A 16,955-nucleotide genomic window follows, 5' to 3' on the forward strand; every position below is an offset into this window, starting at 1 on the left:
CCCTCTACCTTTAGTTTGTCTGCAGTTTATTGCTTAGACCAGGGCTGCTTTGTACGGAAACTTGCTTCCTTGCTGTGAGGCGCTTGCTGATTTAATTTCTCTTCACGTATCACCTTGCAGTCAATGCAGCAACTTTATATGTTCCCTCTTTGTAAATACTCTGCTAACAAAAAGGGGAGAAAAGCAATCCATAGTCTACAACTCGTAAATTACTCCTATATGTAATGAAAAGATAATAGCAGTGCATTCAGTGTGTAAACCAGTCCTTATAGCTGCAGTGTTAACCTTCAAGATAGGAACTTCGGGAGCACTATATCAGAGACAATACTTTATAATGAATGAAGGGCCATACCCCCAGTTTCCATTCTGTAACCAGTAGTGCTTGGCATTGCTGATATAATCTTACAATGAAAGTCAGCCAAAAACCAAAACCTTTTTGTAGGCCAAAACAAAAACAACCCCCCTCCCCCCCAGACTAAAATAAACTGACATTACAAAAATACTCTTCTTTCACAATAGATTCCCTTTATTTCCATGGAATTGGTTGAAAGGTCTAATCTGACACTTTCCTGCTAAGAGCCCATGATCATGTGCTAAATGCCACTTATTCTGGTGAACATGCAACATGAAGTGACAGTTCTGAGACATTTTGACATGAGTACAATTCATAACTTGTTCACCAAGAAAAGGAGAGAAAAAAAAAATGATGATATCTAGTTTGCTAAATACAATGATTTTATTTTTTTAAGTTAAAATTTCCTATGCTATACTGATAACTGGATACTGAAATGGGATCATTGATCTTAATGCCCATCAGCCACTTCCCCTTTTATCCAGGTATTTAAAAAAATATATATGTATCTAGAAAAATAATGAATATTGCAACTTTTTCAATGTTGAAAGCATTTAGTAAGCAATAAGAGTGTAGGTTCCAGGCCCAGAGGATGCAGCAGATATATGGCACTGGAAGGTCGCAATTTTCGGGAAGAGGCTGACAGCTTTTGATAAATTAGTTGCGAATAATTATACATAAGTTTTCACTCTCCCCATTTACGCCAGGTAGCCCCAGGGAAGGAAAACACCATACGGCATGTATTGAAGTACCCATGAAAGTCAGAGTTAAGGATCTATATACTGTACATTTTTCCTTATGTGCCAGCATTTCACACTTCTAAAATCTATACTACTCGGGAAAACCTGGGATCACCTGCTCACGTGTTGTTTTCCAGTGCTTGTAGGTCTGAACAGATGTTTTCTTATGTGGAGAACCTCAGTCACATGTGAGTTTCCAGCATATAAGATTTAATAAGACTGTGAATATAAGTCTACTAATAACCCGATATATTGTCAAAGAATGGTGACAGTCAAACAACACACTGTGCATATTTATGTGTGTGCACACATACATACACACAATTTGTGGATAAGGAAACATTGTAAAAAATCTGCTTTATTCCATAAAGTGGTGAAAGATCAGGTCCACAAGCTCCGCAGTGTTCCTCACCCTGTATTGTCTATTTGGGTAAAATGTCAGGAGTTTTGGTTCTGATAAATAGAAGCTTTGTCTTTAAGAAGAGCCAGGCACAAATGACAACTCCAGCTTCCTAAAGAAACAAGAGAAAGCAACAGTTATTAAGGATGTATATTATAGGGAAGAAATAACAGTAATAGGATTCAAGCATAGCAATGTCAAGAGAAAAAAAAAAAACTTTGTATCCTTACCCTCAGGAGGCTCTGCCATAGGAGGAGAGAGGCAGTACATGTGATATCCTCTATCGCAGTCGTCGCAGAACAGCAACTGGTCCTATGGAAACAAGAGGCTAAGAAAACTTCTAGGCCACTGCACATACATTTCTAGACAAAACAGGATCTACAGAACTGATTACAGTAAAACAAGAATATTGCGTAAAATAAAAAAAATTAAAAAAAAAAAGATTACTTTTAGAAAGGCAGTAAATTACTATAACTTTAGTTCAGACCACAAAGAAGCTAGTGTAAGACAATGAAAAAGTTTGCATTTACTCACATCATTTTCTGAAGTCCCACAAATGTTGCAGCACTTGCACTCGATGCATTGCCAGCGGTACGTCTTCACTGCTGCCATCATCACCGGTGTAAACTGCAAACAGGAGGGGTGCCCTATGGTCATAGGCAAGAAAAACGGGGCTCAGAGTAGGGTCCAATATAGATTTTTAAATGTGCGCATTATACTTTAATTTTTGCCACAGTGTAGCTTGAAGATATGTTCATGTAATGAAATCAGGAACAGGAATAAGCCCTGTATAGCTAGTGACTGTTCTTCAGAGAAAGTAGCTTTGTCCACCTTACAGTATATGACATCCCAATGAAATGGAGAAGAAAAACACTATAGGATGATGACCGCGACTATCGAACCTGTGGCCAGTGTACCTTATAGAACACAGATGAGGAACTATTTTGCCAGAGCTCACTCACATTTCTTGTTGAGCTTTGCACTTTTTACTGTACAAGGACCGTGCTCAAGCAACATAAAAAATAAAGTTTTTAGAGCAATATTCTCTCCATAAAACCAACGTACACAATCAGCTTGAAATACTTTTTCAATAAAGCTGCAATACCCACCCAAACATACCTCACCTGAAAGCAAATGCACCAGTCTTAAATGAATACTGTCACTAGATGGTTGCTCTTTGAAATACATGTCAAAAATTTTGATCAGTCAGGGTCTGGGTGTTCAGACCCAGCCCAAACATTAAACGGAGCCAGGGAAAGCACTCGGTTGAGTGCTTCACTCGCTGGCTCACTGCAGAAGACAGTATGTCTATAGAGGCAGTCTCTTTCAGGGAGATAGATCGCAGCGAGTGCACTCAGCCGTGTTTCTCTCCCAACTAGTTTTAGCAATCTGTCTAAACACGAAGACCCATCCCCCGATCAGAATAATAGCTGACATCTTAAGGAAGTGTTTGTGTGTTTTGTTTGTTTTTTAACAGGGACACTTCAAAGTGAATGCCCACCCTTTTACATTATGGTTTTATTTTATTAATTCAAAATTTTTGCGCCAATTCCTTATTAGCAACTGGCTCACAATCCCCTGCACAGGCATTAGTGCTGCCACTAGGGGAAATTTAGGAGCTCATTATTATTTAAAAGTTCAACTGTATGCAGTAAGCTCCTTGCAGGTCCATGGGCCCTATGTCAATGTTGGGGTGTTGGAACTCTGTGTGGGAATTTTGAGTCAGCTTAGATATAAGCAGGGATGGACATTCCCTTTAAACAGTGCCTATTCAACTTCCTTCCTTATATTCAACACTCATGGTTACATGCAAGTATTGTAGATGTGCTGTGCTAACGCAGATGAAGGCCACGCCATGGTAACATGTATTACTCCTAAACTGAGGAATATATCAGTTCTTAGAAAGCAACGCAGAAATTAGGAAACAGATGTAGCCCATCTTTAAAAAAAAAAAATACATTGAGTGTCATGTGTTTCATTAAATTCCCGTTCAGCAAGAGCAGACTTTGGTTGCAAAACATGAACCCACACAGATTTGTTTGTATGCAGACGGCTCCGTCTGTTGCATGGAATCCACATTTATTTGCATAGTTATATTAGATTGCATTTCATTATAAAGCACAATGACATCTGGCGATTTTCAATAATTTAATTACAGTTACATGTTACTTTATTGCACCACAATTAGAGTGTATCTAATCTTTCTTTTTTTTCCAACTGTCAGCTAGCAATATGGAGGCAATAGAAGAGGCACTAATTGTTCTCTCTTTTAGAGGAGGGAGGGGGGGTGGCGACCAAAACGCATCGGGAGGCGGGGAAGGGCATGCATTTCGACCAAGATTGGTACATCTTCCCATTATGTAAACTTTCAGTCAGTCTATACCACCCAGCCATCTTGAAAACCAGGTAAGCGTTGAGCTCCCACACTGCTTATTGTATCACCCTCTTTACCCTGCCTCTCATACCCGAGCGACCGCAGTCTGAGCAAGATACCAGCTCTTCTGGCTGGTTCGTTTTCTTGTTGATCTTCGAATCTCCAAGACAAAAGTCACAGTAATTGTTGGGCAAGGCAAGACCATCTGGACCCTTTTTGGCTGTAATGAACAAGAAAATAGAAGGAAGTATCAGTTTACATCTTTGAAAACTGTCTTGGATGTTGACAGCCTGAGCACTATGCCATTATAAACTCAAGAAACATGGACAATGATAACAAAATCTAAGCAATTTGTACAACAGCATGTCTACAATGAGCTCTGCTTGTACCTATAGTATTTAGTAAAGAGAAGAAAAAAAGGGGTATTGCGGCATTAGAAAATTATTCAATAAATAACACACATTACAAAAGTTATACAACTTTTGTAATGTATGTTATGTTAGTGAATGGCCCCTTTCTCAGTGTCCCCTCACCCCCGGAAGTGTAGTGCACTATACATACCTATACGATTGGCTGAGCTTAGTTATGCTCAGCCAGACGCGGCTGAGCAGATGACGACGCGGCAGAGGGGAGCCGGCATGAGGGGCGGCTGCAGCGGTTCGGCCGGCCTCCCGAAGATTACATCATTGTCACAAGATGGCGGCCAGGGGTCGACACGATTCAGGTAAGTATAATGCACCACACTTCCGGGTTTAGCATGGGTGGGGGGGGGGGGGGGGGGGGGGAAAACACGGGGAAGGGGGCCATTCACATAAATAACAAAGTTGTATAACTTTGTAATGTGTGTTATTTTGTGAATAATTGCTTAGCGCCGCACTACCCCTTTAAGCGCGCTCAGGGACATACGAAGACACTGTGGCTGAAGAAGTTGGATGCAGCCCTAGGGAGTCCTGGAAAACATGGATACACCTATGGCTGTTTCCATGTTATCCAGCTAGCCTTAGGGTTGCAACAAAGTTCTTCAGCCACCAGTAACCAAATGCTGAGCATTCTGGTATGGATGGCCCTGAGCATGCGTGAGGTTTACTCATCTCTAGTATTTAGCACTGTGTTTGCTTTAACAGCATGATGGCAGATGTTTTGTGGGAAATAAAACCACCATCATAGGAGGCAAGTAGTGATGTTCTCTTCTTCCTTACTAACCATATATCTATATCATAATATATGCATTTTTGGGGTGTGGGGAAAGGCACAAGTATGTGGGATCAGGAGAGATATCTGGCCAATTATCTGAAATGTATAGCCAGATATAGAGATGTTATCCAAACTATTAGGTCAGGTTTGTTGGTTTATGCCATGCAAAAAAAAATCCCACCCCACCATATGCAGCAACTCCAGTTCCTCACATGAAAACAATTGCTTTCTACTGTATGATTAAATCTGCAAACCTAGTAAATAATTCATCACCCTAGTCAAGTCGAGCTCAGCAAGAAGACGAATACAAGCTTTCTTATTAATGCTAAAGTATTAGAAAATGGACAAAGTGGCAAAAAAAAAAAAAAAAAAACCAAGACATAAGCATATTATATGTGAGAAATGGAAAAATAGTGGAATGACGTACTTGACTTACTCTTTTGCTCCTCCGGTCTATGCATTATAGGGGTGGGGGGCTGTGAATCTTCTTTATCCTCCGCTCCAGCCCCTTCTTCATCCACCAAATGGGAGTGTGCATAGTGATAGCTCAGACCAGGTCGGTTTTTGTAACGCTTTCCACAGACTGTGAGAAAAAGAAGAAGTAGTAGAAGAGTGGGAGTGAATTAAAGAAAGAAAGAAGCCAAACACGTTGCAAGAACACAAAAAAGCAAATAGTGAGGAAGGAGGAGAAACTGCTAGACTTTTAAAATGTATCCAGCAGTTAATAGGTTAATATGATATAGCAAAGCTTAGGTGGACTAGCAGATAAACTGCAAGGATATAACCTATGGCCACCAAACTAGGGTATGACATGCCGCACATAACCTTTAAATGTTTGCCAATATAAGTGAAAGCCAGTGATGGCGTATCCCCAGGGTGAGGGCCAGTGAAGTGGCCATGGTGGGAGTTGATGGCTGATGTTTGGATCGCCACAAAGGACTATAAAGTGTGATGGAAAAAGCGGACTGCGTTATCCATTATGTCCCAATCTGGCCTGGTTTCAGAGCAGCAGTAGGGGCACGGCCCCTAATTCTATAAATCATTGTAATACCAGGGGCAATAGAATAAAAATGGCCTTCTGATATAACACAAAAGGAGATCACATTAGTGAATATGGTTCTGTTCACAAACAAAAGCCATGATGCTATCCTGCATCATTCCTATAACACACCAAACAGCTCTCATGGACCCCATTTACTCATTCTTAAAAGGATTGCAATAATTTGGATGGCAAGAATATATCATTAACAGTGTAAACATAGCCTGGAATTATATAATCAGTTTTGGACACAGAATTCATCTAGATGTTTAGAACAGACAATAGACTTTACCAATGTGATCTTCTTCTGGGTTTCTCTGGAATATTAGATAATTTCCTTGATCCCTTCCCTAAATGACACCATTCTTATGTAGCAGAAGCTTGATGCGTATGACAACTAGTATTTACTAAGCAACAGAAGTAGTAGTAGGTAAAGAGCATATATTGGCAGCGAAGAAAAGAAATGTGCAATATGAGTAGAAATAAAGTCAAATTGTCTATAAAATAGAAGAACAGTTATGCTCAACTCAGCCATAGGGACCCACAGAGAAATGTGCCCGACAGCTTTATCATACTTAAGGCCCTATTACAAAAAACCATTATCGGCCGATAATCCTCGTGTAATAAAAGCCAATGACCAACATAAACGATGTCTGCTGATCATTGCAGTTGTTTGTCTTTCAACATGTTGAAAGACAAGTGACTTAGATAGCAGCGATCTGCTGCCGTCGCTCGGTGGAACAGGAGCGGCAGCAGCAGACCGCTGCTATCTGGTGATCACCCAGGCAGCCCCCTTGTACTCACCCCGCTTGCAGCCAAAGCGTGTAATAGCGGTGGCAGCAAGCAGGGAACAAGGAGCAAACAAGTGCTGACAGCGCTTGTATGCTCCTCTTCGTCGCTCCGTGTAATAGGGGGTTTAGCAATACAGCTTAGGAGTGCTGGGAAGCTTCTACTATATAAAAGTAAAGCCCAAATAAGTTCTGTCTCCAGCCTTTGAATCTTAAGTTGTCCCAAGATTCAAAGTTATTATCCACAGGAAAGAGAATAATAGCCAATAAGAGGGGTGTGACTGCAGAGGCCCCTACCAATAATAAAACGAAGGTCAATTGTCCTCCAAGTGAATGTGGCAGCAGTATACATGCTAAGCCACCACTACAGGACCTCTGCGCACGGCAGTGTTGTCAAACCCCATAAAGAATCAATAGAGCTGCTCCTCCATTCACTCTGGCGACAATTTACTTTGTTTTCACAATTGGTGGGGTCCCATCGGTCGGACCACCAATGTCCAGCTTATCTCCCCTATCCTGATATTAGACAATACATTTATTATCTTGGAATAACTACTTTATAACTAGACATGTAATATCACTAATAAGAGTGTGAGCAAGATATCTTGAGCAACTATTAACCTGGACATGCGCTTAAAGAGTCACTGTCGTATTTTTTTTTTTTGCAGAAATCAATAGTCCAGGCGATTTTAAGAAACTTTGTAATTGGGTTTATTAGCCAAATCTGCCATTATCTGCATGTAAAAAGCCTTTTCCCAGGTCCCCCCCTCCTTCCTCTTTTTCATCCACTCCAAAAAATCTGAAAATTGTGACTTGTTGCAGGAGTCGTACCCTGTCTGCTCTAGGGAGAGGGGAGGGGGGAGGAGGAAGGAGGGAGTTAGCCGGCAGCAGAAAGCAGATAACAGAGGATTACAGGCACGGAGCTGGGTGACAGCTGTAATCCGAGCTCAGACAGGTCACTGGTGACTGTCACAGGAGATATCCCGTGAGGGATTTGTAGATTAACTCTTTGTTGTCCTGTTTTGGTCTTTTCTTTAGCTCTCTCCATAGGAGAACAATGAAGACAGGGGGGAGAGCTTCAAACTGCTTTTTCATGATAAAAATGCATTTTTCGGATAATAAATCCAATTACAAAGTTTCTTAAAATCGTCTGGACTATTGATTTCTGCAAAAAAAAAAAATTCACGACAGTGACACTTTAAAGGGTACCTGTCACCAGTACTATGCTGCCCTGGGCGACAGGGGCCCAGAGCAAATGGCTGTCTTACTTACCTCTGCTGATGCCATCCATCTGGCAAAATCGCTATTAATCATGGTGGACTGCTGAATAAGCGTGTGTTTAGATGTCAGCAACATTAATGAGCTGCTGCTGCAGCTGGACCGCCGACCAGTAACTGGAAGGGTTCGGTGACTCCTAGCCACTCAATAGTCCAGCTTGAATTACAGCAATTTTGCCAGCTGCATGGTACCAGCAGAGAGAAGTAAGACAGCTGTGCCTCTGTCACTAGGCTAAGATAGGGCAGCATAGTTCTGGTTAGTCCTTTTAAGATAAGGCCGCATTCACATGTTCAGTGTTCTGCACGGAACACGGACATGGATAGCCTGTACCAGAGGGTGCCCCCTGCACGCCTACATCTCTGATATGCTGCATATCAGAGATGCTGTCGTACGGTGGGACAGACTCGGGTACAGGCCATCCATGTCTGTGTTCCGTGCAGAACACTGAACATTTGAATGAGGCCTAGCTGTTGACCTATCTGGCCCAACCAAATGCATGTGTTTCACTGAAGTAGTAAGCCACTGTCAAACCCCTCTGGTAGCAACTTATTTTCCCTAAAACAAAAGGATCAGGCAGTTAAATTCCAACAAACCCGATCTCTCTGTTCTTACATCTGCTACTAAGGAAGTGTCTAAGTGCCATTTTACATGAACCGACAGAAGGCAGGGAATGACACAATCTTTCTGATCAGCCTTCACATGGCTCAATCCATTGTGCGGCTGCGTTTACACAGGAGAATGTGTGGGTAATGGCGACAATCTAAATGCCCACACAAAAAAAAAAAAAAAAAAAGCCAGCAGGCGCTTGATTGATCAGCGGCCGATCGGAGAACATTTCACGTGGGTCAAATTTTGGGAATGAGCGCTCCCTTACTCCGTAATCAGCCCATGTAAAAAGGCCATAATAATGCACTTAAGATGGTTAACTGCTTCAACAAATTCAATGGATGTGGCCGAAATTCATCAGCTGTGTATGGCAATCTTTAGCGGATTTGATGCTTGTGTCAGCCGCACCAGCAGAGAACAAATGTGCTTAAGACCTATTGTATACCTAAAATGTATTAAACGGAAGACAATCTCTCTCCAAGCCATACACAGGGGAATACTGTGCTCAATAGTAGATAAGGAAGTTTGTTAATTTTTCCCACTGCTCAACGATTGAGCACACATGGTGGTGAAATTCATCATGTGTGACCATCCTGAGGGCTAATGTTACCTTTAAACCACAAATGAAACTAAACCTCAGAAGCATGACTTTGGTTCAAGTTGAAGGGGTGTATCACTGATAAAAGAACAATGCAGGAAGCAGAGATAATTCTGTGTATGTACAAGGTGACAAAAAGCAATGAGCCTCCCTGGATGTTGTACTTCAATAGAGGTTTACATAGAAGTAATTGATAATGAAGTGTGAAACAAGCATGCATTTCATGTGGTCTAAATCACTTTATTTCCAAGCTACGGTCAATGGTTGCAGAGGTATGGAACTGAAAGACACTTGCAATTTGGATTACAAAGGGCTATTCATAAGCAGAGCAAGCGTTAGTCGGCCTTGCCAGAAATTGTCCTCACAAGAACATCTCTGAAAAGACTCTGTGGACCGGTTGTGTCGCTGGCTTAAAGAAAGCCTACAAGTCATTGTGTTTATGTAGAGTAACAAAGCGGTAAAAGGGAAAGGCAGACTAGGCTTACAAAGCAGAATTGCAAACACAAAAAAGCCAGATTTCAATTTTATCAAGGCATGTGGCAGGTTACTGTGCAGAAAACTCAGGAAATAGAGCAAAGACTTACCATGGCATATTTCTACCACAAAAGCATAAGCACAGTGACCACCCCAATGTTACAAGGCGGCAATGTGCCAAGACAGAAGCATACTAATAAAATGGGGTATGACAGACAGATGGGCACGAGTTTACAGACACCACCATAATGGCGACTAGCATGGCTGAGAAGAGACAAAGCATGCTAAGCTGCAATGCCAAGGAAAACGGGCAGAGTGGGGAAGATGGCAAACTAGCGTCACAAGCGAGCAAGTTTAACTACCTCTTTCGGAGAATTTCGAAGTTTGCCTTAGTTTGTAACTGTCTGAAACGAGGAAAGAAAGAAATAGAGAGAAAGGGGTAAGTATGCTACCTACACAAAGAGCAGAGAGAGCATCTGAAGCAAAGATTTATATTATATTTCTTACAGGGAGGAGGGTGGCTACGAACTGAAACCAGGGAACCAATGTAAAATACCAAGTAATGGGGAGCAATGAGAAAACCGCTGGAATTCTACAGGACAAGAAAGAAGTCTTTTTTTTTAAACAAAAATCTGTGGATCAAGAACAAAGGTGGCCATTATGTCTGGAATCACACGTGCAGTTTTCTAAGCCAAATATAAAAGTGGAGCAAATGTCCTGATTTTTTTTTTGAAACCCCCACATGTGGTTCCAGTTCATAAAAAAAAAACACACTTCTCGTAAAATCCATAAAAAAAACAACAGTATAAACAAGCCTTTTAGAGCATGTTCACACAGGTCAGATAAACTTCAGATTGTGAGGAATTTGGTGCGGATCTGTTGCTGCGGATTACGTTCATCTTGTAGAAGAAAGAAACGTATGACAAATTTGCTGCTGCAGAGTATACTGCAGATCAGCAGCTGCAGATTTTGTGGACAGTTTTCATACCCTATTTTATATCATACGTCATGGTGCTTGTTCCAGTAAAAAGTCATCTTTTATCACCTGCGGATTGTACCACCTGGGCAGAGCTTCACAGGCGCAGCGCCACTTAGCCCCGCACCCTCCGTGACGTCATTGACGCATAGGCCCTGCCCCCTCGACGCCCATGGGAATGGGCTGGCCTTAAGTCTATACATGAGCCTATGCAACGATGAAGTGACAAAGGGACGGGCATTCTGTGGTGATGTGGGCGGGGATAAGTGATTTTGCACCCGTGAAGCCCCACCCAGGTATCACAGTCAGCAAGTGATAAAAGATAACTTTTTACTGGACCAAGCACCATGACATATGATACAAAATAAGATACGAAAACTGCAAAGTTCTCCCTTTACACCTGTGTAGGAAAGTCAAAATACAAAAAGGGGGAGACAGTGTCACTTTAAAGACGTGTTCCTACACCCCCATGAAGTCAACAATGCTTATGCAGTGTTGCCGATCGATTCTGGCAACATTGTATAGCTATTGGTGACCACAATATGGGAATGTGGCTAAAAGCTTTGAGTGAAAAATTGACCATGTTTTCTTTCTTACATTAAAGGACAAGTGCTATGAAAAACTTTTTCCCAGTAATTGAAGCACATAAAGTTATATAACTCTGTAATATGCTTCAATCACCTATCTGCCTCCCTTCCCTGTCTTTTCCCCCCTCCACCCCCCACCAGGAAGTGTCCTGACTCACAAAGACCTAATGACTGCCGTCACTGTCACCAAGCTCTTCTCTCAGCTCCTTCTCCTGTTACACTAGCCTCCCCCCTCCCCTGCCTTGTCAGGTGACAGCTTGCTCAGCTCCCATTGGCTGAACAACTGCAAGCCATCACTTGTCACGGCAGATAGAAAGCCCCCCCCCCTCACCTCATACCCTCTCTCCTGCTGCCGTGGACTCAGTGAGTGAATTAGTCATGTCACTAGAGAAGATAAGCTGAGCAAGCAGAGTCACCTGACAAGGAGGGGAGGCTGGTGTAACAGGAGCTAGAGCAGCCCTCCTGCTGATGACTCATCCTCACAAGAAGGAGCTGCCTGGTGACGGTGACGACGGTAATTAGGTCTGTGTGAGTTAGGACACTTCCTGGTGGGGGGTGGAGGGGGTAAAAGACAGGGAAGGGAGGCAGATAGGTGATTGAAGCATATTACAGAGATATATAACTTTGTAATGTGCTTCAATTACTGGGAAAAAGTTTTTCATGGCACTTGTCCTTTAAGGAAAGGCACACTTTCATTTAAAACACAGACACACATAAAGGAAACTCATAATAATATGAATATCATTTGCTGAGGACTATCCTAACTAGAGTATAAGTCAAGGACGGTTTATTGTGGGAATCCAGTAGTCACATCCCAGCAGCTTTCTAGAACACATTTTAGCATACATATGCACTGGAGAATACAAGTTATCTTTTGGAAGGTGATACACGAAAAGCCAGCTTTTTTATTAATTTTAACTAATATGCTAAGGGATTTCTTTTTTCAGTCTCAAGGATTAGCTCTTAAAGGGGTTTGCCAGTTTTCCTATAGGTATTAATTATGTTTGGCACTTTCTGTTTGCAAACTGATGCATGCATGTTTATGTGCATACATTGATAGAAATAAGCAAAACTAAAGTAAGGCAGCCTGAAACAGATCGGCCATCAATTAGTTTGGGCTGCAAAAATTAGTCATCTAGTTGTCTGGAAAAATCCCAGTTGATCTTATGATGTATCCACAGACCATGTAAACCTCATCTGGGTAACCAAAAGGTCCCACAGTCTGTACATATTTTTGCAGACTAAACTAATCAACAGATACTCTTAGTTTGTTTCAGATTGCCTTACTCTAATTTTGCTATCCGCTAGCGCCTGGCTAAGGTGGAGGTTCCATTGGAAATGACTGTAAAGCCCTTTTATAGTTAAGACAGTGTTACACAAGTTGTACGTGGCACAAGCTCTCAGCTAACAATAGGGAAGCAATAGTCATAATTGCTGGAAAATTGGGTTACTGTTTGCAAAGTTAATTTTGCATGATATATTACAAGCAAAAAAAAAAGTACTGGAACCATTGTAAAAAGTCTAATGTGAAAATACTAATCTGAATGCTGCAAATATCTAGTTTTATAACATGAAGGACTGAACAGCTTCAGGGCTTAACCCACTGCATGTAATACAAATCACCAGGGATGACTGACACCTGGAGCACAGAAATGCTGTTTAGATTATACATATATATGACTAGTCTAGTGTGTAATCTACTCTTATACCAGGTTACACTAACCCATTTTCTCATTTCCCTATGTTAGCTCGGTCTCTTGGCATAATATGCCAATGTAGATTAAGATAATGTAACTGTATCCAAACATGAAGAGTGAAGTTTTCATTAAAAGGAAATGATTGCAAACACTGCATGTATAATGAATTAGTGCCTTTTATATCTGGACGAGATTAAACCCAATTTCCCTTACTATTTTAATTGTGTATTTATGATCATAATTCAGCAGGAAGTGAAGAATTTGGATACGGCAGAATAGACGGCATAGACCCGCTGAGAAGGCATGTAATTGCTTCTTTGTGTTTGGCAATTTGCAGTCTTCTTGCAACTCAGTGTGACAGATTTTTATCCAGCTGCATGCGGTAACACAGATGGTGCCCTCTGTTTCGCAGCTGTTGTATGTATGTTGCTTTCTGGATGTTTGAGCACAAAGAGGATTCTTTCAGACCTGAGAGATACACCTTCCAATATGACTGAGAAATAGGGAGAAACAAGATGCTAAGGGTAAAATTGGAAGGGAGGAGTTCATCATTTCTAACGTGACAGGTGGTAGTATAGCTGATAGTAAGGCTAGGCCTTAGGCTATGTTTACATCTCATTTGTATCTTTTGTCATAAATAGACATTTGTATAACAAAGTATAAACATAAAAGCAACAAACGTCAACAATCCCGAATGAATGTCGAAGGGTTCCACAAGTTTACATAAATATTAAAGGAATATGGCCTAGCTTTATTAATCTGCTATCAGCAAGTTACACTAGTTTTTGTTTCACACAACTCATAATGGCTAAGATTATATTTTACAAGATAAGAAAAGCTGAGCTGTGATTGGGTGCCATGGCCACAGGACACCAGCAACTACTGCCCTCTAGTTAATGAAAAACTACAAAACTAAATGTATGACTTTACTCTAGGATCCTGTGGTAAAGAATTGATAAATTCCCCTATGGGGCTTATGGAGAAGTCACCATGGTATGTCATCTGCCCTCTTCTTGGCTTTGAGATTATTGTAAATAACGGATAGTCTATCTGACAAACGTCTACGAATCAACTGTGATTGATATTGTTGTAATGTTTTTTTTCCTTTGGAACCTATGTATGGGCCATATAACATTACATCCAAATATTGTATCACTATTTATATTGTCGTACAATTTAGTATATTTTTTTTTATAATGAATTGTGTTGTCTTCATTGACAGATACATGGATATTGCGTTCATTCGATTTATCAGGAGTCAATTTTGATCTAAGAGTTGACGGCTTTCATTTTGTCATGATTTTTTTTTAATATTGTATGCTTTGTTGTAGCTAAATTGCAAATAAAAACCATCTTATGTCCATTTTTTATTTAATACGCTGGAATAAATTAATGAACTTGAGCACAAGACATTAGTCATTTGATTGCTTCCTAAATAAATGATTCATATAACATACAACATTAACGGATCCCTGGAGAATCTATCCCATTGTTGTGAAATAGGCCACGGGCAGATATGAAACACGTCAGCGCTCAGAGCATACTGTTAAAGGGCCATTTCCAACACTACAGGGATCTCTACAGGACCTACATAAAGCTAAAGTGAACTGCACCCATACCACAAGTACCATGGTATAAGCCAGAGTAAAGAGCTTCTGCAAGCAGCTTCACTCTTCCTGTAAGCCCCATCTACATCTGTGTATTACATCCAAATACCTGAATAAACATGTACCATAAAAATGTACCATTTCCCTAACAAGGAGGTTGTGGAGGGAGCTCCTCCCAAAGTTAAAGCATACCTGTCATGATGTACACTGACCTGATCAGTGTGAAATCCATTGGATATAACCACACCAGGTCGATACTACACGTGAGCCCCCTTCTGATCCAATAGGGCTCGTGCACAAAACGAACCCTCATACCCATAGATACCCAAACCTCCGGAGGTAAACTGGATTTCGTACTGATCAAGTCAGCGTAAATTATGACAGGTACATTTTACTAGATGATCTTCTGGGGTTTATTAGAGTGAACCTGATCAGAATGGCTGCATTTTAAAAAGAGCTGGCTATGATAAGACAAGCCATTTAACTTACTAAGCAATTTTTATTTTCTTTTTGGCGAAAACAAAGCATGGTCTAACATGACAGAACCAGGTATGTTTTATTCTTTCTCCCAGGTGCCCCCTAATCTCCTTTCAGGAACAATGCAGCTCTAAATTGACCTTCAGGCTCCAACACCACTTTTCTTGTTGGCACAAAGTATGATAACCACACACAGCTGTAATATAGACATGTTAGTGCTCAAGGCTCGCTCATCTCTAATCTTAAGGCTCCACCTTTGCTGTTGGCACTAACTATGATACCCACACAAAGTTGTAATATAGACATATCGGGGAGGAAGAAGTACTGTTCTTTATACATATTTTGTAAAGAGTTCTCCAGCAAGCATATTCTTAAAACTTAATTTATAAAACTAGTTTTAGAAGTTAAGAATAAAACAAAACAAAGCAGGCGCCCCACACTGGTAGATCATTGGAGGCTAGCAAAGTAAAATGTCTAATACTGCTGCTGCTGCACAGGATTGTAACATTATACATATAGAATAGACACACAAATACAAAGTGATGAATGATACAGGGATCAAGATTCATATGCTTCCTAATACATGTGCTGTAAAGAACATCTAAAGGGGCACTTAAAATAGTATTGGAATTTTAGGTAAAATAAATGTGCAAACAGTTCTTAAGTTATCACACCAAAACATCTTGTTCTTGCTGCTAAACTTTTGTGCAAGTGGTACAACCTCTTTAAGAAATATAAAGGTCAAAGAATTACAGCACAGGAAGATGGCCTTATAAAAGCAGGTTTTCCTTCTAAGGAAGTCCTGAGTAATAAACAGTAAAAAAAAAAACACAGGACATGATTGAAAAAAAAAACTTCATAAAGAAAAAAAAAAAACACACAGAGAAAATCTGACTCACTATCACAGGCATATGGCTTATCCCTTTCATCCAGAGCTGCAGCATCAAGCTTCTTCCTGGCACTTCCCAAACCTTTCCCCTAAAAATGAAAGATAGATTCTTTGCAGATAAGAACAATATACACATCATCATCATCATCATACATAACAATAAATAACAAAAAAGAAAGCCAAACACACATTATATAATAAATATATTCTAAATAAAGTATATATAGAGAGCGCACAACTCTTCACCTTAGCTTTGCCCTTTCCACGCCTTTTAGGTGTATCTTCTTCATAATCTTCATCATCAAGGTCATCTAAAAAATCATCAGGATCCAGTATACGCTTAAAGGAATAATAATATATATTAAAACATATAAGTTAATAATTTACTGACTAAAAAAACAAAATTGAGATCATACACTGTTCAGCTGATATTAAAGTGGTTAAGTCATGAATACTATATATTTCCAATTAATCGGTTGAAATGTCACAACCTGCTGTAATACACTCTAGATTTCCTGCTTATACGTACTACATCAGGCAACACACCAAAATGATGTTCCCCCTGCGATGCAGGGTCTCAGAGGTTCAGCAGATGTGATGTGTACCGCAAAAAGACTTCATTCTCAAATGAGCATGTGATTTCTCAGGGGGTTTTGTACAGCTACTCCAGCAACATTACAGAGCTCTCATGAAACTGAAATAAAGATTCACAGTACAATGTAGCTATAGCTTTGGAGGCTTTGTGCCAACTAATAGGGCATATGCATGTCATGGATTTATAACGCCTCCCCCCACAGCTGAACACTGCTGTGGATTCATTCTGGTTTTTGCTAGGAAAAGCCCCTAAAAACAGGTTATAAGCTTAGCCCCCCCACCCTC

At 40.6% G+C, this 16,955-nt stretch overlaps 1 protein-coding gene across 4 annotated transcripts in view; it reads right to left on the reverse strand.

The window, feature by feature from the left end:
- Nucleotides 1-1,432: 1,432 nt before the first annotated feature.
- Nucleotides 1,433-16,955, reverse strand: part of DPF2 (double PHD fingers 2) — a 29,362-nt gene continuing 13,839 nt past the window's right edge. The window contains exons 5-12 of one of the 4 annotated variants that reach the window (XM_069965548.1): nt 16,323-16,415; nt 16,087-16,165; nt 10,206-10,247; nt 5,497-5,643; nt 3,958-4,086; nt 2,027-2,139; nt 1,723-1,804; nt 1,433-1,604 (exon numbers count right to left, since the gene is read on the reverse strand). In XM_069965548.1, the coding sequence (XP_069821649.1) occupies nt 1,531-1,604; nt 1,723-1,804; nt 2,027-2,139; nt 3,958-4,086; nt 5,497-5,643; nt 10,206-10,247; nt 16,087-16,165; nt 16,323-16,415 (759 nt within the window). In that variant the 3' untranslated portion in view covers nt 1,433-1,530. Of the gene's footprint in view, nt 1,605-1,722; nt 1,805-2,026; nt 2,140-3,957; nt 4,087-5,487; nt 5,644-10,205; nt 10,248-16,086; nt 16,166-16,322; nt 16,416-16,955 lie in introns of all 4 variants that reach the window. The other 3 variants (XM_069965547.1, XM_069965550.1, XM_069965549.1) reach the window with 3 other exon arrangements.

This window comes from Dendropsophus ebraccatus, chromosome 4 (assembly GCF_027789765.1).
Source record: "Dendropsophus ebraccatus isolate aDenEbr1 chromosome 4, aDenEbr1.pat, whole genome shotgun sequence".
In the NCBI taxonomy this organism is placed as follows: Eukaryota; Metazoa; Chordata; class Amphibia; order Anura; family Hylidae; genus Dendropsophus; species Dendropsophus ebraccatus.